The sequence below is a fragment of the Falco biarmicus genome, chromosome 13, assembly GCF_023638135.1.
Source record: "Falco biarmicus isolate bFalBia1 chromosome 13, bFalBia1.pri, whole genome shotgun sequence".
NCBI lineage: Eukaryota > Metazoa > Chordata > Aves > Falconiformes > Falconidae > Falco > Falco biarmicus.
The window spans coordinates 13,482,117-13,505,718 of record NC_079300.1 but is presented as its reverse complement, the minus strand read 5'-3'; the positions used below and the strand labels follow the sequence as shown (position 1 = coordinate 13,505,718).

The 23,602-nt window shown below is 44.4% G+C and overlaps 1 protein-coding gene across 1 annotated transcript; it reads left to right on the top strand.

The window, feature by feature from the left end:
• The first annotated feature begins 11,798 nt into the window (after window positions 1-11,798).
• TMEM207 (transmembrane protein 207) lies at window positions 11,799-22,764 on the top strand. Its single transcript, XM_056358874.1, has 6 exons — window positions 11,799-11,829; window positions 17,718-17,818; window positions 19,637-19,674; window positions 20,096-20,140; window positions 20,586-20,725; window positions 21,704-22,764. The coding sequence occupies exons 1-6, from the start codon at window positions 11,799-11,801 to the stop codon at window positions 21,850-21,852; spliced, it is 504 nt and encodes a 167-aa protein (XP_056214849.1). The 3' UTR covers window positions 21,853-22,764.
• The last annotated feature ends 838 nt before the right edge of the window (window positions 22,765-23,602 follow it).

The window sequence follows — 23,602 nt, the reverse complement described above, 5'->3', positions numbered from 1 at the left end:
CCTTGAGGAAAACGCTTTGGTTAGGGCATTAATTACTGCTATGTAATTTAACCAAAAAAAGACTGAATTCAGTCAACAGAAGTTGGATAGATGTCTAGGCAGCCTTAAGACACAAGCCACACTTACAGAAACTTTTTTATTTGGAAGCAGATCACCCACCTGCCTCTTCCTTATGAAATGAGAGATCTTAAAGATCACTGAAGAGGAGGGAATCAAGAGCAACGCATTTGTTAGCAAGTCATAAATTTGCAGGGAGAAAGTGAGGGGAGCAGAAAAAGAATGAACTTGAATTTCACAAGGGCGAGAGGCACCCTCGAACCCCAGCAGTTGCTCGGCTTATGGCAGAGAGCCATCAACTGGGAGATGCAAAATCGCAAAGCAGCATCTGACAATGAAGTTCACAAGCCGTTAACCAGCAATGTAAGGATGTGCTCCACGGGCTGCAAGCTAAACAACCTCCCAGGTTCAACACTTAGTCTCCATAATATGCCAGATAAACTTCTGAAGAGAGTAATTGGCCAAAAGGAAATTAACAATAAACCCTATGATGGAAGTCAATGCTCCTGGGAACTTTTATTATTTTTTCAGTTAAATTTCTCTGTATTATTATTTCTCTGTGTATAGCATGGATGAAAGATCCTGGGTGAACTGAAGTCCTCTGCCCATCCTCAGCAGGCTGAAATTAGAGGACGCTTCAAAGCAAGGTTGCTCATTCTGGTAAACATAAAATCTTCATCTGATCTGAAACAAAAGGTGTCCTTTCATGACTGAGCTACTCAACTTTTTTTAAAAAGCATTTAAAATACTTTAAATTTGCATTTTTTTCTTTAAGATTTGACTTCTATTTCAAGCACATTAAAATTCTCCCCTTCGCTCCTTTTTAGTCAAAACTCTTCACTGAATTCTTCTTCAGTTTATAAATAGTGTTGGTCCCTCTAAACTATCATTTTTGTGACTTTCATATTTCTGGAAAAAAGGCGCTGCTATTATTAGTCACCTACAGTCTTCAAGATATTACCCAAAGTATTGTCAAACAACTCTGTTCCACTGTTACTGGGAGAGCACCCTACTAAATGGATGGGTTTTATCTGACCAGTCACTTCAGACAGATTTCTCAATCACAGTTGTGCAATCAGTTAGCAAATTAATTGGAGGTTGAAAATGCCCCTAGAGGAAATTTCCAGTTTGTTCTCACATGGTTGTGTGCTCCCAGCTGCCATTCTCTCAGCTGAGCCCAAATCACCACATTCCGGTTCACCAGGAATGACACCTGTCCATAGGACAGGAGGTGCGTGTGAGATCCCAGCCTGACAGACAAGCACATTGCATTGGGCTATACTAAGTCAGGAAAAAGTTGTGTGCCTGATGCTACAGCGTAACACGAGGAATTTAATGTTGCTGATGCAAACATGGGTTATGGGGAGGGAGCTGTTTTGACAGGAGCTGTGACTCCCCATCACTTTCCAGATGTAGCTGTGCATACTGTCTGGCAGGTGCCTGCCCTGAGCTCCACTTTCCTGCTCTTGCCACACCTGAGATATAACTACAACCTATGCCACCTGTATTTAAGTGATGTTTAGAGTACAAGTTTTATCACAATCAAGATCGAAATAAAAGTTCTCCCTTGCAATGGGTGATAGTAGAAAAGGTAATAGAAAACAAATGTTTGCTAGCAAGCCACTTAATTGTAATCTGGGCTTCCTCATGAGGATAAATGTGGGGCTGCAACTCTTCCCCATGAACACTCTGCTCTGCTGCTGAAAAGAGATTTCCTTAAGCTTTTTATCTGGTGAAATCACCTAACCTATCATTTTCAGGCATGACATTTTTCTGCTCACACATGCTGTCACTTGTTCTGTGGGGTTATTTCTCGTGCAAACCAAAATAGTTCCTGATTTAAAATGTTCCTCAACCTGACTATTCACATGATAAATGACATAATGAAGTCGCATTCGTTAGCACCAGAAGCAAACTCCAAAATAGAACCAGACAATTACTAAACAAACATTCTGTAATTATCTTTTCTTTCCTGACCAGCTGAACGATGAAGAAAGTGGCAATGTGTGAAGCTCGTGATTAGAGCTGGTCATTTAGGCAAGAAAGAACATTGGATTCAAGTGTATTTCATCAATCAGAGTGTGGAGGGAGCTGGTTTCAGCTGATGGGACCAATATTGTGGTGGATGTTGATTGTTTTCCCAGCATTGACTCCCACTGACTTCCCTTTTTATACTTTCAGTCTGCCTCCTACATCACTTCTTGCAGACTTCTCTGGCTTGTTTTCTTCTACCTTGCTTTAATAATTAATTCCATCACTTTTGGCATGCCCTTGACTTTCAGCCATTACCAACACCTTGATGTAAATCTTTGGGATTTACATGTCACACGATATATTACATTATACATGTTGGAATACTACACAGAGGTGTTGCCAAGTAGGCATATCCTCATCAGAACTGCAAGAGTCTTTTACAGACCTTTGTCAGTCCTTCTGTGGAGCTCATTAGACCATTATCTGGCAACATAATAAAAGCAGTCTTATTCTGAGGCACACCATTATTTCATTTACAGAATGATCATAATTAGATTCTGCTCATTAGGACTTCATCACTTAGTCTATGATGGGAACCTGTATAAATCTTAATTAAAAGAAAAAAAATTGCTTGTTTAAACATGAGTTTAACCTTAAATACTACGTCTATAAATTAAGGACATGCTTAAGTGCTTTTTTACATATAGCGAGGATAACACCTGATTACTTGCCCACGCAAAAGAAATGTCCCAAATGTTTGAGACAAAACAGCTCAGAGATGCTGCATCTGCTTGTGAAAGAATTCTTGTGGTTTGGGCTCTGAGTAACTCTGGGCTGACACCTCTGCTCTGTGTATCTGGCGTCCAGTCCCCAAGAGCCATGGCTACCCCAGAAATGTTGATGGTGGAGGCATTTTGTGGCGATGCAGAGGAGGAGCACACAGCGAGGAGGGCTCAGGGGAGCTTCTGCATGATGCACTGTGGCTGAGCAGCCGCGGGGTCCCTTTCACACTGCCTGGTGGTAGAGGGGCAGAAAGTTCAGTTTCTGAATATGCCATTCTGGCAAACACACCCTTTGTTGAATGAAGAATCAGTTTATTTCCATGTGAAGCACGAATTGTCACTAGGGAATAATCCTGAAGGCAAGAGTCTGAAGTTTAAGAATTATTTGTTAAAAATATTTGGCGTGTATTTACAAAGAGCAAGGCACAGCCAACAACTCAAAAACTGCAATGCAGGGTGAAATTCTGTCATTCTTGAAAGTATTTATGATAGATATTATTGTTAGTTTAACTCCTTATGAGCCCTAACAAGGGAGTGTTTGGCACTATGAAGTTTTGCAGCTCTGTGGAACAGGGTCTCTGGCACAACTATCCCACAAGTCCTCGCTGGGGCTTGCAATGTCTCTTGACAGTGAAAAACCAAGCAAGGTGGATTGCTAGAGATTTGCCTAGAGCAGTAGTATGTACACCCAGTGTAGCAGAGCTGATGAATCCCGCAGGCCTCTTATGTGCCTGCCTGCAGAGGAAAGGAGCTGTTGCAAAGCCGCAGGGAGCAGCTCCCTATTTTTCTCTCCCGCTGTAGCCAGGTGTGCTTGTATTTCTGCAAGTAGCTGGGTGAGTCCTTTGCATTTCAGATATATATCCAAAGGGCATATGCTTTTGTTGTTGCTGGTAGCATCTGTCATCTCTTCCTGAAACAACTCTCCAGACGTGAGGTAGATAAAATTTGGTGGCGTTATGGATAAAATCAACCACTGCTAGTTTCTGTAACAAAATAAGGAACTCCCCAGCCTTGCATTCATCACAAAGAAGAAGGTTTAATATGCAAAGCAATAATTCACAAGGAATTTGTTGTCCTCTTTCCATTAACCTTTAAGATTAGCCTAGAGATATGTGGAAGATCAGTCCTTTCCTCCTCCCATTGTTGTGCTTTGGTACAGTGTCTGGGGCTTTACTTGGTAAGGAGCTACTGGGAAAAGACAGTTTTATCTTATGTTGCTTTGTAATAAGGGGTGGATTAAAGATACAAGCACAGCTACTTCATCACTGTGACCTAATGACATTCAGTAAATACAGGTGCTTTGAGCTACTTTGATTCCAAGAGCAGAGGGAACTATGATTGATTAAATCTTCAGTGTTTAAGATCAAAACTAAAGTCAGGGGGATGTTGCAAAAGGTCCAGAAAACTGCAGGAAATACTGACTGAAAATCACTTCAAGTGTTAGGGAGCATCTCATCCTCCCAATGCCCAGGGAAATAAGTTTTAATAACTTTTTTTTACCAGTCAGTATTATCAAACTAATTCTGCTGGTAGACTTCATTCTGGTCTTCCCCATTTCTATGTGTTTGGCAGATTATGCAATATCAGATCAAATATTATTTCTCAAGGATTCGTGCCTCGTGGTTTGAAGATGTAACACCCAAGTGGAAGTGCTGTGGCAGGAGTGGAACTGCCTGGTGAGAGGAGGGAATCACAGAAGCAAGCAGAGCTGCTGGCTCGTGGCCCTACTGCTCAGTTCTCAGACACACGAGTGTACCTGGGAGCAGTGGAATTTTTTAGTTTTGAAAATTAATATAAAAAGTGGAAGCATTGGTCTAAGACCACTTAAAATCAGATTTGGGAGGTTTTGCCTTTTTTTCTGGTGAGCACCACCAACCCCCTTTTCATGCTGAACCACTCCCAGTGCAATATACAGTCAGTTTTCTAGAAGCCTTATGTAAGGGTTGAATTGGCCAGGTCTTGAGAATAGTGTATAAAACTAAAACTTATGAGATTGCAAATATAAAAATCAATCAGATTTTTTATTTCCTTACTTTGTGAAAATCTCTTTTGCTATTTTTTTAAACAAAACTATTGAGTATGGCCCACTTTGCTTTTTTCCCCAAAATTATCATCTTAGTAAAAAACAGAAATTTCTGTCTCTCTCTGCATACAAATGATTGTTTTCAGCTGTGATTTCATAATTCTGAAGGGAATTAATGAGTAAAGAAGAGCTCTTCATAATGCATGTGTATGTCTGTATATAGATATTATATTGCTTATTTATTATTTATGTCGCAAGAGCTTATTAGAAACATCGCTCTATCTTTTTCTTTGAAAATACTAATTTGGAAAAATAACTGACCCGTCTCTCCATCTTTTCCCTTTCAGTGACAGCTCAGGTGCCTTTTTGTGACCCCACGGTGGGCTTCAGTGCGATGCCCTAGCCTGTGCCATGCATGGGCTGGGAGCTGGAGGGCCTGACTCATTCTCATAGTTCCAGTTGCTGGTACATCTGAAACCTGCTGTATGGCACCAGATGAGTCATTTTGTTCCTTGTGTCTGCTCTAGCCCTCCCCTGCAGCGAGGAGAGGGACTCGGACAAACACGGGATGCAGTCCACGGCCCCCACGGAGGCAGACCCGCCTGTGTGCTGCACCGGCCCCGCGCTGCCTCGAGGAAAGCCTCCATCGCTCCCCAGTGAGCTGGGACTTGAGATTTTAGCATCCTGCTGACAATGCTTAGTCTTTTGAGGTATCAAGACACAGCGGGCTCTTTTGATTAAAAATAGGTCAAGATTTAATTGAAATGAAGATACATTTTCAGATGTGCAGAAAATTGAATCAGCATCGAACCCTCCTTTCCACACACACCCCCATTTGATGCTTGCAAAATTTCTGGATTTCTGGAGTCAATGGTGACCCAATAATGCAATAAAGCTCTCCCCTCACCACCCCCATCCCCAGAAAATTTCCTGAAGTTTTATACATCATTTCACACATCACTAAGTAAAAACACCCTCCTTGCCATCACTGGCCTGATGGAGACTTACTGCATTATTGTGTAAAGCAGAAGGATTATGATATGAAATGCAATAGAGGGGCACGGGCAGTTTCAGTATCCTTGAGGTATCTCTGCCAGGAGCATGGAAAGCAGTTCAATTTCAAGTGTAATGAGATTAATTTGCCAGTCACTTTTATTGAACCTTTTGTGATTTTGCTGTTCTCTCCACAATTGCAAGTCTTGACTAATAAATAGTGTTATTATATATAATAGGGAACATTTCCATGTCTCTGTGTGCTGTGTGGCTGGAGAGAGTAGACTTCAGCTTGATTTTTTTAGTATTTTACAATTAGATGACCAGGCATTTAGTGTTCAAACCTGTTTGGTGGAGGTTTCCAATCATGGCTCCTTAGCAACTGAAGTAATGTTAAATTAAATTGATTAATGATGCTCTAAAAAAAATGAAGAACTCCAGCAGAGAGATTAATTTGTGATGCCCTTTTAAGAAAGATTTACGTGATGTGATGTGCATTTGCTGTCTGCCAAGTGCAATTCTTCATCACCTGCGTACACAAGCTTTGAGATACTGTTTTCTGATGAAGTGTAAAGTTAAATCTACTTACCCTTCCCAGCTGGTAAGGAAAGATCTACCCCTTTGTTAATGCTCTTCCTCTCAGCCTTGGTTGCAGCCCTGGGGGGTCCTGGCCAGCCTGGGAGATGGCAAAGCATCACTCAAGGCACAGACCAGCTGTCGGGTGCTGGGACATCTCATCTCCTAATGCCCCCAGCCCTGATGCTACGGATGAATGCCCTCCAGCACCGGGTTCTGCAATGCTGTTCCACTTCTCTTCATTTTCAAGATACTGAACTTTTAAACAAAACAGAACCACAGTGTCCACACCCTAAACCCTGTTTCATCATTCCTCCTTTGTGCTTTCCTCCTCAGTTTAATCATTTTAATAATTTAAACCATAGTTTGAATCCAGCACATGGAAGACACTGAGACCAAACCCATTCATTTTTTGGTGATGAGAGGGCCTGTTCCCTTGCTCAGAGGGCCAGGCAGCATGTCCCTGCTTCCTGGAAGCTGGTCCTCCATGTAGGCTTTCATGTTGGGCAGTGCTGAGACAGACCAGTGAGGGGTGGGAGCAGGAGGAATGAGGTTTGGGGTGGACCTCGTGCACAGTGAGGTGATGCTGTGCCTACATTTCCTGCCTGCCATTATATACCTGGAGAGAGGGAACAAATTGATGCTCGGGCCAACACAAAGCTGCAGGTGCTTTTTGAGGGCTGAGCTCCCTGACCAGTTCCATGGCTTTCCTCTGGACTATCCTGACATGTGCCACTGCCCTGCCATGATTTCCAGTTCCTTCACAGTGAAGATGCTAGTAAAAAGCTACTTGTTTTATACCCTCCAGTTCCCTTTTTCTTTTCACTGATTGCTTTATATTGCAGGCAGTCCTTCTGACATGTGCACTTAATCAGTTTGTGACAGGAAGATGGGTCAATGGGCAAGCTCCGAATAAACAGCAAGAGCCCAGATTGGAAATAGAGATTGCTCTGCTGAGCACAGTTCCGGTGTTCTGGTTCCCACTATGGCCAGAGGAAAGTAAGTGTGTAATTATGAGTTATTTTTCTTCTGTACCTCTGTTAGTGTGAATCTAGTTTATGCATCAGAATGGAAAGGCTTTCCAAAAAATACTTCATTGTTCTGCAAATTCTCCTTTTCCGCAGTGATGTCCAATTTCTTTCTGAATTGTGCTTGGCTCTTGTCCTCAATAATTTTCAACAGCCTTGTATTTCATGGGGCATTTATATACTGGCTGTAAAATTTTTGATGGGCTTTAAAAGTTGGATTAAAGGATTTGACACCCACAAAGTACCTGCCAGTTGGCTGCCAGTACTTTCTAGCTTCATTGCTTTCTGCTGTTGCTATCAAGCAAATTCTTGCCCAGAAAATATTTCCTATTTACCTTAATGGCAGTGATTCTCAAAGTGTCTTGAGGCTCTTCATTGATAAAGACTGAAACAACAGTCCCAGGCTGTCCTACATCAAATCAACACATCCACTTCCATGGGATTGCACAGTCTTGAGCTGTGCCCCAGTCCTTTCCCTAAAGCCAAAGACATTAGAGATGGAAGCAGCCACCTCCAGGTTAGTTATTCCATCTCCAGGTGAACTAGTCCATCCTTAGGTTAGGTGGTTTCCCAGTCAACATAGAGCTGAACTTTACAACATATTTTCCACTCCCCTTCTTAAAGGTTGTACAGCAGGACTTATCCCTGCTCCTCACTCTGCAAGTGTAACCCACAGACTAATTAATAGGTCATTTGCTCCTGACAGTCACCTCTTGCCTCTCATGACAGTCATCTGTGATCTTTCCCTACTATGAACAATGACCTTCCAATATCTGTGCAGAGTATTAAATGCCCATGGAGTCTGTGCAGGCAAAACCTTCTTTCTGACTCAAAACCACAGTCTTCCTAGCATTGTTTGCCCTACAGCTTGCAAAACCCCAGACAATGGGTCATCAATGAAGTACAGGAAGCCCAGCTGACACACTGATTTTGGTGGAGTGGATCTGTTTCAGTGCAATGTTCCTACTGTCCTGTTGATTTTTAGAAAATGTCATCGAAGTATTCCTAGACTTCTTGTGAGACCCAAGAGAATAGGTGTTTTGTCATGGAGCAGAGAAGAGTTTGTGGCTCCCTCTCACTTCCAAAGTCACCACCCATGAATTCTGTTTGTATTCTTTTGGATGAAGCCCTGCATTTCCTTCACTTCATGCTGTCCTCAAGCTCTTCAGGCAGACAGCAGCTCTGTCACAACTGGGTGTGTTGCTGGAACTTACCTTCCTTCAAGAAAGACAGTTTCCAAGTAAAAGTATACTTGGAATAATTCTAGATTTGTTGAATCAAGTGTTTAACATCAAGAGGTAACGTATGCTCTATTTTATATAGAAAACAATTTTCCCTGCCAGATGAAATCTTAGGGCAGAGTATTTCTTATTTTATGTAGCTGCTTGGCCATTTCTTTATCTTGGGATTAATGGTGATGGTGTAATTTAGATTCTGTAACAACTTGAGACAGATGGATTTACAGAGTTATCAGTCCAGCCACATACAGGCAGCTTTGCTTTAATTGAATTTAGTGCCGAGGAAAGGAAGAACTTGATGAAAGTCCTTCTCCACCTGCCTTGAGAATAAAGGTCCAGCCGAGGCAGGACCAGCACACTTTGCCTTTATTGCCAGTGCAGGCAGTAACGGCAGGTGGGATGGCAGAGGAACAGTACCTGGGCATGCTGCCACAGCCTGCACAGAGCAGGAGGGAGGTCTGCTGCCTTGTGGTGCCCATCCCAGGGCTTCAGCTGGCAGACTTGTGAAGCAGTCCAAGGGGAGCTTATAGCTCACTTAGCAAGTCCTTACTGGAAGTGCATTTGTTTGCATCATCTAATTTCCTAAAGAAACAGGACAGCATGATCATATGACTGATGAACTGATGTCCATCCATCTCATTCCTATGGCTCCACAAATTGCTGGCCATTTTCAGTCTCGTTTGAATCACTTCAAATCACTCAAACATAACAGTGACTTCCCAGAAGTTTAGGAAAGTAGCTGACCAGTAGAAAAGAGAGAAGTTTAATGCTCCCCTAAGAAGGAGGACACATCAAATACAAGGATGTTGGGACAATATGAGTCTGGGGCTGTCAAGCTGAAACTTTGAGTGAGAAAGGACCCTCTTCCTGACCAGGACCAGCTTCTCAGCTTTACCCACCACAGCAGAAATGCCAGTCTCCCTGCCGCCTCATTCAAAGCCTGGCCACCCTCTCTTTTTTCCTCCCTGTGTTGGCAGGAGATCTGCGAGTACATCACCATGTGCCATTTCAAGCTTCATTTGAATAAGCGTCCCGTATAATAGACTTTTATAGCTCTCTTTCTATGAATTCTAAATTAACACAACTAATTAAAATGTTCCAAAGTTTTATGTAAATAACTAATTAGCATTTGAGAAGGAATAGTAAATTCACAGATGGTTGTGCTCCATTCAGGGCCCACTCTGTTCACACTGGCTGTAGCCAGTGCAGTGTTGGGCCGCTGGTGCAACATCCTCCCTGGCACGAGCGGGCTGCCTGGATTTCACCCCAAGGATGACCCAGCACCATCCATCCTGCCTGCAGGCAGCAGGAACTCTGCATCTTGCAGGATTAAGCCCATTCTTTCTGTCCCTGAGACCAGGGTTGCAAGGGCATGGAAGCATGGATGAGAACCTCAAGGAAGATGGGGTCTGTGCACAGGACAGTGGGTGTCTCAGCTGTGTATTTCAGTGTTTGTACTGGTGTTGCTCCAAGGATGTTCTTCTAGGAAGTCTTCCTCAGGTAGACCTTTTAAGTGTGCAAGCTATGGTACTTAACACAACATAGCTGAACCTCAGTGCTCCTGGGTTCCAGTCCCAGCACTGCCACCGAGACCCTGGAAGACTCTGTTCTGTCACTCAAACACTGTGCCCAAGCATTGCAAGAGGCAACATAAGCTAAATATTTTCTTCTTCTCTCGTAGCATCGGGGCTAATTGATGTCTGTAGCACACTGGAGAGATTCAGGGAGAGGCTGTGCAACAATAATAACTTGTAAAAATGGGGTCATTTAAAAAAATAGATCCATAACTAATGCTGACTACCATCCAGGTGGAAGCAAGAAGAGCATCAGTTCTCCAACATTCAGACTCATATGTATCAGGAGCCTTATATTTATACAGCCCTTAGCATCCTGTACATCTAAGTGCTATAAAAGCACCAAAAAAAACCTTCCTGCAAATGCAAAGAAAGAGTTTACAAAAGTAGCCAGTTGGATTTTTTTGCTATAGAAGAGGGAAATTCTCATCAGAGCATATGGGAAAAGAGATCATTTCCCCCTCCTATTAAATAAGTCCTACACAACTCCCCTCACCTGTTTTAATAGCAGCTCTGAATGTTTGCACCTTTTGCTTCCAGGGCTGCAAAGATCTGTGGGAGATGGAGGGTTTATAAAAACCTGCTTCAGGTCAACATAAGGCTTTCTAGTGGATTTGAGCCAGATTCCTAGGGTGGGAGAGTTGAGTTTGGGGAGATTCATATTCCTAGGACAACAGTGCTTGGCTAGGGGGGAAATTATGGGAGCAGAAGCAGGAGTCAGTGGGCAAATGAAAGAGTGAGTTTTAAGGGACATGTTAAAAGAAAGAAGTGTGACAGAGCCTGGCTGTTAGAATGTGTTGAATTTAAATATAAGAGTGTGTTCTTCAGACATGTAATCAGGGGAAGATATAAAACTGGGAGATTAAGTCAAACTGTAAAGCTGGTCGGGGAATTTGCAAGGTGAGAGGGAGAAAGGGCTATGCTAAGTATGCCTCTCATATTATTGGTAATCCCTGTCTGCCCTGGAAGAATCCCCCATCTCTCTCCATTTGTTTATACGTGCAGCAAACTCCTGCAGAGCAGGGAGGAAGATGCAGGCTCTCTCCATCTGGTCTTCCAGCCAGCATTTTTCACCCCGGTGGCAGCTTGGAGAGGAGGTGAGCCGAACTGGGTGGCTGGAGGGCAGCCTGGCTGTGCTATGGGGCTCTGGAGCAGATGTGGAGCGGGAGCAAACCCAGAGGAGCCTCATTGTTTCATCCCTACCCTAGTCCCACCCGTGCTGCTGCAGCATGCTTGGGGACCCCAAGGCAGGTGGGTACACAGCATCAATTCACCATGTTCCCAGGCAGAGCATTTGACTTTTTACCTGTCACAAAAGGAAAGTTAGAGACAGCCTGCTGTGCTGTTTCTTGAAGCTGTAAGTGCTGATACAAGCCCTCCCTGATGCTGGGTACAGAGGCGTTTGGCTGCAGCCTGTCCTGAGCTGACTCTGCCTGCAAGAAATGAGGGTCTGAAATCACTGCTTCTCCCTGCCTGAAGCCCAGGTGGGCTGGCGGTGCTTGACAGGGGACAGGCTGCACCTGGGGCCGCCAGCAATTCAAAATAAACCCATAATGGGCAACTGGCAAGCATTCAAGATGCAAGGTAAGGCTTTAAGCCGTCAACTTTGGCAACAGTCAGGAGCTATTTGGAAAATCTGAGGAAGCTTTAGGCTGAAATGTTAGCAGGTGCCTTCACTTAAGGGCACAGCACGTTGAGTCTTTGAGGTCTGGGTGTTGCAGGAGGCACCAAGAGATGTGTATGTGTCCCTGTGGGCCCTCTCGCAGAGCTCACCCCCAGACCATGGGGCTTCTTAGCAAAATAGCGTGTGTGCCAGCTGATAATGGCCAGCAGCATGGTGTATTTCAGCATTCATTGCTAAGTGGTTCTGCCTGGAAAATTGACTTGAAAATGTGTTTCAGGATGTGCCAGATATTCTCATGCTAATTTCTCAGCCAAAACCTCCCATGTGGTGTCCAATGTGATATCAGTAACTCAAAGGCAGGGGAAAATGAAGCCTCTATCTGCTTTCAAGCAATTTATTCTCCTTTTGTCTTTTTACATCCAGCAGCTAAGTAAATTACAGGGATTAAAATACAAAAGACATTTAATTTTTTAACTGTAATTTCTTAGCTCCTGGCAACAGAGTGACGAAAAAGAAGAGAAATTAAGAAAAAGAATTAAACGCGAAATATAATTTCTAATGATTAAAATACAAATACAATTTTAACTGATTAAAAGTGAGAGGACCTGTTTGAGCACAAAGAAACAGCAGCAGGCTTCAGGATTCAAGTAGCTGTAATCAGCTTCAATTTCACATTAAAAAAACCAAAGGGAAAATTTCTGCTGGTGATTACTTTGACTGTATTTCTGGTGTACTTCATCCTTCTCTTTAGTCAAGCTGCTTTTAATTTTATCAGCTTCATTCTTAATTCTGCTTTTCTGTTCCTCAAGTCTCAAGGGTTATCCAGCCCTTTGAACTGATTTCTGACATGCTCTGTGGGAGGCATGGTGCCTATCTGGAGAGCTTGTGAGATGAAAGGTCTCTTACACTCTTTTCCCAGGTGGGCTGTAATACACAGAAGTTCGTGGTTACGTGGGAAGTCAGTGACAGAGCTGGGAATTATATCAAGTCCTAATGTCCGAACCAGAAATAAGAGAAGCCAAACTCCTATTTAGTCCTCAGGTGCAGTAGATCTTAAAATGTAATTCTGAGCTCTGAATTCTCCCATAAAACCAAACAACTGCTAGGCTTAGCCCAAATCCTGTTATTTTGACACCTTATTTTTTTAGCCTCCAACTTAGGTTTTCAAAACAAAACTCAAACTAGGGTGGGGGGAAGGGGAAACCACTTCTCTAAATTCTTTCAGCTTCTCATTGCCCCACCACAACACAGCTCTCTGTAAAACACTGCACGCTGTTTTCTGTTTTCAATCATGAAAGCAGTCAGTACCAAAACCATCGGCACAGACAAGAGGCTTTCTGGAAAGGTGCACTTCTCAAAGGTGCTTTCCCCTGTGAATTCCAGAGCAAGAAAGCTCCTGCCTAAATCCTTTAATGTATGCTCAGTATTTCAGTCATTGCAGTATTTATTTCAGGTGTTCGTTACAGGTTTGGAACAGGGGTATTTGGACGATTCACAGCAATTTCTCATAACAGTTCAGTGGAATTTATACTTTGGATAGTTTTAAAGTTTTAACTTCCTGTGAATGTGTGATTTAAGGGTTTGAGGACTCTGTGAGCACCTATGCGTTGAAGACAGTTTTTAGTAGTTCTCAGTCTGGGATATGCATGAGCGTATAGGAGAAATCCCTGTTACGAATAACTAATCTAAAAGGAGATTACTTTTCCTGTAGATTTCTGCCAGGCAAAAGGTTTCACTGAGCTCACTCTCTGCTGGATTTTCCCTACTGATACACCAAGACAAACAAAAGGGCTCTCTGGACCATCCAGAACAGTGGAGGTAGATGCAGTTGCCTCAGATCCGAGGGTGACCTGTAAAGCCTTGCTCCTGGGGAGGATGCAGCAGAACAATGTCATTCTTGTTTGCACTCATTTAAATCAGTGCCCGGAGTCTTTCCTTCCCCACTGTGCAGCACGTCCCCCGCACAGGCTCACAAAGGGCTGTATTCATCAGTGAGCAGCAACTAGTTATAATCCTTTTGAAAGACAACAGGCTGTGCCAGCTCTACCAAGGCTTGTTTTAGAGTTCATCCTTCCTCGCTCACGCAAGCCTGGGGCTGTGTTGGCTGACTCCTGTGCATGCGGATGGGTTTGAGGGTCTAAGGACCAACTGGGGTGGTTTCCATGGAGTGGGAAAGGACTCCCTGGGTCAGCAACTCGCATTGAAGTGTTTACATCCCCTGTGGGAGCTAGATGACTTCCATCCCAGGAGCCATTTGATTTTGCACCCACATTCTTCCTGCAGACAAGCTGCTGCACAACCTTGCTGCTCCGGATGGGGTGAACTTTCTTTGCTTTTCAAGCCTCAATTTATTCATGGCCAGTTTGCTCCCATTTGTTCCCATGCCAGCACTGGCCATTAGCTTAAATAGCTCTCCACAGCGCTGGATTTATTCATCTCAGTGTGTTTGTAGGGAGCAAGCAGCTCCTTGCAGCTTTCATTTTGTGAGGACAAGATTGAAGCTGCTTTAGTTCTGTTGCAGAGGCAATGCTCAGTCCTCAGTCTTCTGTATTACCCTGCTCTTCTCTGGGGCTGAGCTATATTTGCCTGCCCTGAGTCTTCCTCAGACAGTCTGGGAGAGATGATCACAGCCTGGCTGAGCCTAGGTGTTGAGGATGCAGCTGTAGCTACAGAAGCAAAGACTGAGCCAGCCGCGGCAGGTGAAGTCAAGGAGGGAGGGGAGAGCTCCCAGTGGACTTGGGTTAGAGGAAAAGTTAATTGTGGTGGTGCTGAGGAAACACTGACATAAAAAAAGCTAATGCATGCTTAATTAACACTCATTTGTCAACCTTAATGCAGAAAGCAGGGATGCCCTGCCTTTCCTTGTCTCCCACATCGCTCCTCTATGCATTCTTCATCCTGTCCCATGTCCTTCCCTGTGTCTGTCCCACCTCTTCTCCTGCCAGTGTCCTTCCTTGCTTTCTTTCCAGAAAAAGTCTTTCACAGTCCCGTTCTGAACTGTACTGGGAGGCTGGTCAGCAGTTAGGGAGGTGATTGCTTTCCCGAAAGTCATCCCCAGCAGCCACCAAATGCTCTGAAGGCAGCTAAGGAAGAGCTTTAAACAGGTTTAAACTGTTAGCTGTGCTTATGAGCTGCCTGGGGCTCTGTGTGGATTCCTGTTTGCCAGTGAATTCCCACCCACTTTCACCAAAAATCCAGAGATCCCCAGGGTGTTGCCTGAAATTTTGGCAAAACAAAAGCATGACTGGAAATTGTTGTATGACACTCAAGCAAGCAAAGGCCATCACTTCTAGCGTACATACATACAAGAATGAGCTCAGTTCCTGAAATTTAGACCCGCTAATCTGACCTTGGCCCTGTCAGACTTGACAAGTTAAATTGGCTTCTCCCAGATTCTTCCTGTCTCCCAGTCTTGCATACCCTCTCATGAAGCCCGGCAAGGGCCAGCCCCCAGTGGAGGTGGTTTCTGTGGCAACTCTAAAAGTCACCCTTTGGATGGTCCTAGAACTGTAGATCTTCCTCCCATCGAAAGGACAAGGCACTTTAAGCAAAGAGTTAATGGACAATCATAAGTTGCTGTATGTTGCAGGGGTCTCTGTTGCTGCCTGGAAGATGCATTTGTCACCTAGCAACGATATAAGGTGATGAGGAAACAACAGATTTTTAATCTAATGGCCAACATCTACCAGAGAGCAGCCACCCAAGTCCACTGATGAGATGGATATAATTGATCGAGGAGGCAAGAGATACGAAACTCTTCATCGGTAAGTGGATGAGGAGGAGGGAGCAGAGGTTATCTTCATGTATGTATATGTGTGCATATATCTCCTTATCAGGGGGAATGACAAAAAGCCTAGAAAAATCCCTCAGACTGGAGGTAGCCCTTGGACACAGAGCTACCCAGAAGATGAGTGTCTTGGTATTGCAAAACCCCAAAGACAGCGGTGTCTCAGTAGACAAGGAGTGGGCAGGAGGGCTCACAGCCCGCCATGGGTTTTGGTGCAGAGCTCCTCTGGGATTTTGGTGTCAGGTCTTGGCTGCCTTAGAGCAAGTGCTGGTGCTCTCTGTGACAGTCACATATTTGAGATGCTCAGTAGATCATGGACAAGGGGACTTCTGCTGAAGCAGCAGCTCTTTTCAGTATTGGGATCATGCCTGAAGCAAAAGACAGGGCTGCTGGTGGATCCCCTCTTAGCCAAGTCTCACTGCTTTTAACATCATTACCAAGAATACAAGGACAGGCTCCATGAATTGCCACCACTGCTGGAAACCTCTGTGTGGGACCAGCCAGCAGAAAACTCCAAAGTTTGCCTTGAGGAGTGGCAGAATTCAGTTCTTCCCCTTTTCTTCTAGAAACAGAACAGATACTCGGTGTTATTTTTCAGTACCAGGAGCTCATTGTGGTACCTGCCCCCCGAAATACCAGGGATGATCCATTCGGTAGCTCTAAATTGGAACTACCCTGGGTGCTGGCTTGAGGGAAGTAATTGTGAGAGGAAGAAATTGAAATTAGTTCACTGATGGATGATCTCTTTGAAGCCTGAAATTGTAAGAGTCACAAGGTTCCCAGCAAAGCTGTGCACATTTTTATACTGCAGGAGCTTTTTCTTTTAAGATAACAGCTAAGAAATTGGTTTGGCAATTTACTGTTGAGCAAAATTGAAAAGGATGGGTCTGAACCAGGACACCAACATGTCCAGACCATTTATTTTGTGTAGCACATGCACTTAGCACCATTATGAGAGATGGTTTCTGAGAGGGCATCGTTTCAGAGGCTTGCCTTTAATTAGCAGGGAGCTGAAAGTAAACATTTGAGAACACCAGGGTTTGGCTTGGGCTTATGCAAAACTTTAACAATAAATAACAAACCTAGGTTGAGTATGTGTATCAGAGTTCGTCAGACTTCTTGACCTTTTAGTTGAAGCAAAGCCACAGAGGTATATCTCAAGAGCAGCTTAGCTTTGCCAATCATTACTGAAGTAATGGCATCACAACGTAATGCTTAACTTCTGGGAGTGATGGCTAAACATATTCACGGCAACACCCTTTGTGTTAAATCTGGAAAAACCGCAGTTAATGGTTCATTTCAGCCACGGGCTGTAAACTTCAGTGACAATCTATTACTGACTGCCGAACAAATTGGGATCATCTGTTCTGTGGTGATCACAGCTATGGTACAAACCATCTTCCACCCGCTTTTAACTTGTCATCTGGATGTATCCATTAGGATCAAATCAGTCCTTATATTGTGCAATGAAATTTCGTATCCCTTAAGAGAACCACTGGGAATGTGTTATTATTTCAGATGCATTTCTCTAGCAAACCAAGCCCTGGCACCAGCATAACAGCAGTAGAGGTGCCGGTGGTCGTTGTCCCTGGCTGGGAAGAGTATTCTTCACCCTTGGTGCATGTTTGAGGTGGTAGGCACAGTGCATAGGAGGTGGTTGGACGTAGCTCTGTCTTTTGTGTAACGCCAGAATTGCAGCTGAAGGCAGTATGTAATGAAAGCATGGATTCAAAACACTGTCTCCAGTGATTCTTTATTTGTAGCAGGTCCTGTTAAATACAGCAGTGGGTTAATATGGAACTAAGCTTCAGCAACAGGAATTTGTGAACAGCTCTGAAAATACCAAAACAACTGCAAGGTGCTGACCTTAAACTAGTGTTCCTCTAACTTCCAGCAGCTGTTTGAGTGTGTCCATGCAAACCCAAATTAATTCCCTGGCTAGCAGTGATTTCTAAAGTGCGGAAAGCCATTGGGTAACGTGTCCTCTGGCTGAAGGCAGAATATGCAGGGAAGTTTTAAAAGCTCCAAATTACAGAGGGTAAAACGCTGTTGCAAACAAAGCTCTTCCCACGTTTCTGCTGCTAGTAATGTGGAGACCTGCAGCTTTGTGTTTCACTTCATGGATCATCGGAACTGGAGTTCTGTGTTTAACCTTCTTCCAGGTAACCAGACCCTTCACTGGGACCAGGCTGATTTTAGGGATTTTGTGGGGGGAAGATTTCAACTTTTATAGTTTAGTCATCAGCCCTTTTTATTTGAGGGGGGAGAGAATTTTTTGAGGACCTGATGAATTTGGAGAGGATTTAATGTTCATAACAATTCCAATTAATGCAGAGAAAACATGACCACCTTAATACTTTATTCTGTCCATGGCTATTGAAATGGCAGAGCATGGATCTTCAGCAGCATGGGTGGGCGTTTGGCTGCTTTGATAGATTACTGCCTCGTAACAGATGCACTTTGCTGCAGTTTAACTACACTAAGGTAGCTCTGCTGAGGTAGTTTGAAGGATGATAAAAGACGGTCCAGAGGCTGTCATTCAGCCATGAAGAATACTCAGGGTACACGTAATCACAGCAATCAGCTGTCTGGTTTTGACCTGTTATTCTAATAATCAGTTGAAGTGAAAAAAAAAAAAAAAGAAAAAAATTAAAATACTCTGCACCAGGGTACATGTGTGACACGGCAAATTAGCTTTGAAAGGACACGTCTGGAAGAGTTGAAGCTTCTGTGCTTTTCTCTGTTCCTCATTTGGGTTTCAGCTGCTCATGAAATTTCATAGATAATGTTTTATATGAAAGACTTATTATACCTAAAAACCTCAAGTGAAACTAGGAACCAAAAGGCAGTGTGTGCACAGGATCAGACACGTTATAGAGATTTGTGGGGTGATTTCTTGCTGTTTAGAGTGACACAAGCTTTGCACAGCAAAATCCTTACAAAGAAGTCCTTTTAATTAGAGGTGTTGCATGACATCTCTCAATTATGTATAATTCATACAAATTCCTAATACAGAACAGAGCCTTCCGGTTTGGCTCAAAGAAAGTCAGAAACCACTGTGTTTTTGATATATGCAGAAGGAAATCCAAAGTAATGATTTACAAATTACATTCTAATAGCTTTCCCAAAGAAATAAATTTAAATTCTTCCATCTTGCTCTTTCTGCTTCCCAGTGTTACTGCAATTCTATACCTGATCCACAATTTTTTTTTATAGCAAAGTTGGGTAAGTGTTATATATATATATATAAGACACATAACACAACTCAGCTAAAAATTATATTGAAGTTCGTTCAATCATACTGATGAACCACTTTGGTTACTTTTTGCCCACATAATCTGAAACCAAGGATAAGATCAACAAGGCTTGCAAAAATAAACTTGCTTGAGTGGAGAGTAGAAAATATACCTGAAAAACAAGTTTCAGGTTCACATATTTGCAATACCTGAAACCTGACTCTGGGAATGATGCACCACTACTATCCAAAACCAGGAAAAAGCTGGGTAGAGCATACATCTGGTCAAAACAGCTCCAATTTACAGCTGCATTCACAATTAGCTACTGGAAAATGAGCTACAGACCAAGAATTTGATCACGGGACATTTTCAGCAGACATTTCTGAATAGCAAAGCCTAGTTCTGTAAACAGGTCTCTGACACCTGCTTGCGTTTCCCTGCTCTTGTCCTTCCCTCTTTCACATCAAAAGAAATGCTTTCCCCTTGGCCTAGCTTTCATCTGCCAACTATTGAATTTATTGAGCTCTCTGTGAAGTTATCCACTGGTTTCAATATGGGCTAGCTCACACCAGAGGTGCGCAGAGGCAAGAGCTCAGCCAGAGGTCTGGTTTTCATCCCTGCAGGAACCAGCACCTGCATGGCTCTTCCCCTCTGACTTCCCACTCCAAGATCAGTAATTACACTGATAAATTCTAAAAAAACAACAACACATATCTGCCCTCTCTGATTTATGTGTGTTTTCAGTTAGCAGACTCTGAGTCGGACTGTGAGCTTGGTGAGAGGTGAGTGTCAATCCCCCTTTTCTCACCTGTGGCTGCTCACACCCCGGGCTCTTTTGGGGATGCTGTGCTCCTGCCCAGCACACCAGCACGGCAGAGGAACAAGGGCTTCCAGGAAAGGGCTGTTCGGTTTTTCTTCCAAAAGAGGAAAGGGAGGCTGGCAGCCTTTTGGGGTTTCAGCAAAAACGCTGGTGGCGGGTGCCAGTGTTGAAAGGCAAACCAGTTGCACGCTGCCTCATACATCAGCTGCAGCTGCTCCCGTCTACATAGAGAAACTTTTAATAGAGCTCCCTTGATTGAGGAAAACTTCTCCATCCTCTGCTTACTGGTGATGCTTTTCTTTGTGTTGGTACACAACAGTGTGTTGTGTTGGTGCAGTCCCATTATGCTGGATTGAAAGTTAATTTTATTTTTCCCTTGCTAGGTGCATTGGGCAGAGCGATGAAAACCTTAGCATCTGGTATGTATGGTAAGTTTCAGATCTGTTTTAGAGGGAAAAACTGGCAAACAATATTCTTTGATGGATATATAGAGAGAAAGGCATTAAGAGAGACTGATAGCTAGAGAGCATTGCTCCTGGGCTGTCCCTGTTTTCTGTCTTTACTGACTAATGGGAATCATTTATCCCTATCCTCCTCACTGTACACTGACAACTGAGCTGGGCAAAAACAATGGATGATTTCAGGGAGAAATGTTTGAATTTCCAGCCAGCACTCGGTGCTGAGCACTCAGCACTGAGACATTGGTTTCCCGGGACTTTGATCATGTCCAGTACAGTGATGGGGAAACCGCAACATTTAACGGCTATTTGCAAAAGATGTTAATGAATATGTTAATTTGAAGATATGCAGCCATCTGTTGGTGCTGCCTGCAGATGGTGATGGTACTGTTCCTCCCTGCTGCCTCTGCCTCAGGTTCCTGATGTTGTTTTTCCTGGCCTTGCTCCTGTCCTGCGGGATCTGCTGCTGCCTGCAGTGCTGGCTGAAACGGCGGGGCTGCCTCCCCCACCGGCGCACCCTGGCCGTCTTCGCGCTCAGCAGCTCGGATGCCTTTGGTTAGTCCTCTCCCTGACTGCTGCAAGGTCCTGTTGGCCCCAGCAGGCTTCCCATGGCCCATCCATAGCCCAGTAAGGGGTGGCCAGGCTTCAGTGGGAGCCGGGCTGCAGCTGGGTGCTGTGTTTCTGGTGAGCAGTGGGGTGTCTGATTTGGGCATCTTGGGGGGATGTTTGGGACCACGAACTGGAGGGGCTTAAGCAGGCCACATCCGCTTTTCCCCAGCCATACCTTCAGCTGGACTCAGTGCTGTCCCTGTGTGTCTGTGCGTGCCAAAGGAACCTAGCTGGGGCTTGGCCAACGCTGGAGCTATGTGAGCCCTTCTCCTCTGTGCCAGGGCACTTAGCAGCCCGACATAGGTAGCCACAGGCACTGGCTTGGGTCAGGCCGCCCTTTCCAACACGTGACCTGCATTTCTCAGTCAGGCAAGACTGCACCGGTCTACCTGAGCCAGCCCAGCAGGCGGTTCGACTGGCTGATACACCCTGGGATCTGTCAAAAAGTTGTCTTGGTGTGTTCTCTTCATCACGGTAGCCACCCTCAGCATTCCCCAGGAGCACCCAGCCTTTTGAGGACTGGGCTATAATGACTGTGTGTAGTACCCAGCGCTGACCTGGAGTATTGCCAGCAGCATCAGCAGGCTGGGTCAGATAACAGTCCCTCCAAGAAGAATAAAGCTAATTCTGTCATTAGACTAAGCCCTTCCCAGGGGACGTATTGCCTGCTTTCTGGGTTGTCATGAACCGTGAGCATCTCCACAGGGAGGACCCACCCCGAACCCACCCAAAATTCCTCTGTTCTCATTTCTTGTATCTGGGGTTTGTGGTGAGAGGCCTTGTGATGCCATGCTTCAAAAATCACATCCATGCCTTTCTGGTTTCCAAGTGGTTTGGCAGCTCCTCCCAGGCTCACCCCTCTCACCCCCACACTTGCTCTTCATGCCTGTCTGCTGTATGGGTCTGGCTTTGCTTTTTCCCCAGCAAGCGAAGTGCCTCGGTGCCCGTTCTCTGGATCTCAGAGCCCCAGCATGGCTGCGGAGATGTCCTCCTCTCTTGCCCCACGGTTCAGCCTTGGCGGAACTGAGTTACCTCCATCCTATGAGGACATTATGAAGGAAAACAAGCTCTAGACACCACATGTTGGCCTTCTGCAATTCCAGTGGTTCATCAGAGATCTTTCATGATGCTACAGCAGTGTGAGATCAAATCAGCCCTTTCCACAGGTTGGCTGAGAGACTGAAAAGCAGCACATATTGCATCTGAACCAAAAAGGGGAGACTAAATGCAACATAATAAAGGCAAAAAACATGTGTTGAATCTACCACAGGAGCTCAGCTTGACATTTTGATAGGGCTCTGGATTTTGAGAAGCTCCCTCAAAGGCCTATCTGTATTCAGGGTTTCTGGCTCAGCCTCCGGATTTATCTCTCTCAGGCTGCTTGAGCTGGTGCAACCCCATGTGTTTTAGGACCACATGTTGATAAATGACTTGATAGTTACTTCTCAAAACTTGGTCTGCTTCTGTCACTCGGCAGGGTGCCAACAAACACCCTCTGGCAAAGTCATGTTGTTCTAATACATTGTAATGCAATCATGCCACTCTGCAATGAAGGATCGTTTGCCACATTTAAAATATTTAGCACAGCATATCAGATTTGTCTAGTGCAAAAGGCAGCAAATTTATGATCAGGGAAGGGAAAGCAGGAGATGGGGATTATGGGGGGAGTAGCAGCAGCAGGAGCTGGTTACAGAGCACGCAAAGAAAAGTGAGTTTGCTCATTTGAGCTATTCTTAATGTCATGGTGACTGTCCCCAGCTACTTTTGCCCTAGCATTGCAGACCTGCAGGCTTTGAATGGCCCAGGACCCACATGGCAGTTCCTCACAGACATGAATTATGGGGTTAGGTATTTGGTGCTTAGCTGAAAAAAATTATTAGGATTAAAAATGTCATTTTCTTTGAGGTGTCCACTGCAGACAGGATGGAAAGAGACTCCAAGAAGCCATCCAGACTCATACTCAAGCAGGATCAACTCTACATAAGCCATTCCTAGGAGGAATTAGCCTGCCTAGTTCTCAAATTACTGAGGAAAGATGTCGAATTTCCCCTTTAGCTGGATTCCAGATGAAAGCAAGATTATTTTTTTTTGTCATGGGCAGGTCACTGAAAGCTGCATTCAGCTTGGCTGACCTGTCTACCTCTGATCTCTCAGTGGCAAGAGCTGGGGGCTGTGGTCAGATCCCTCTTGGTGCAGAAGGTAAATGTCACACCTAGTACCATGCACCGCATGCCTGTGGAGCCACGAGCTCACAGCCAAAGTGGGCAGCTGGGTCTATCTTAGATACCCCAAAAGATTAGTGGAAGCCCACAGACTGCCTCGTGGAGCAGCTCCCCAGCTGTGGAGTGAGGTTTGTACCAGTTCCTCTGCTGAGGAAGGAAACTGGGAAGATAAATCCACTAAAGGTTATGAAGTGCCCACATATTCTCATAATGAGGCTATATAAGTACCTTTGCTAGATAAAGAATTATAGCATATTTTGAGAGACAAATTCTCTGCCAGCACCACTGCAAATTATCTCCATAAAATCTTATTTTAGAAGCAGCTTTAATGTTTGACTCTTGTGTGAAAGGAAATAAATGTTACTGTAGCAAAATGAATGTTTGTGCCAGCAGGCTAAAATATTACAGGGTTTGTTAATAAGGAAAATTAGCAAATACAGACTCAGCCAGTGGAGAAGTCGGCCAGTTCTTGAGTGTCCTTTCACTGGCTGACTTAGTAAGAATTGCAGGTAATCAGCACCTCTCAGGATGAGACCTTTTATACACATAACGGCTTTCACTACTCAACCCCTTCAATTTATGCCCTGAAGCATGGGATTTG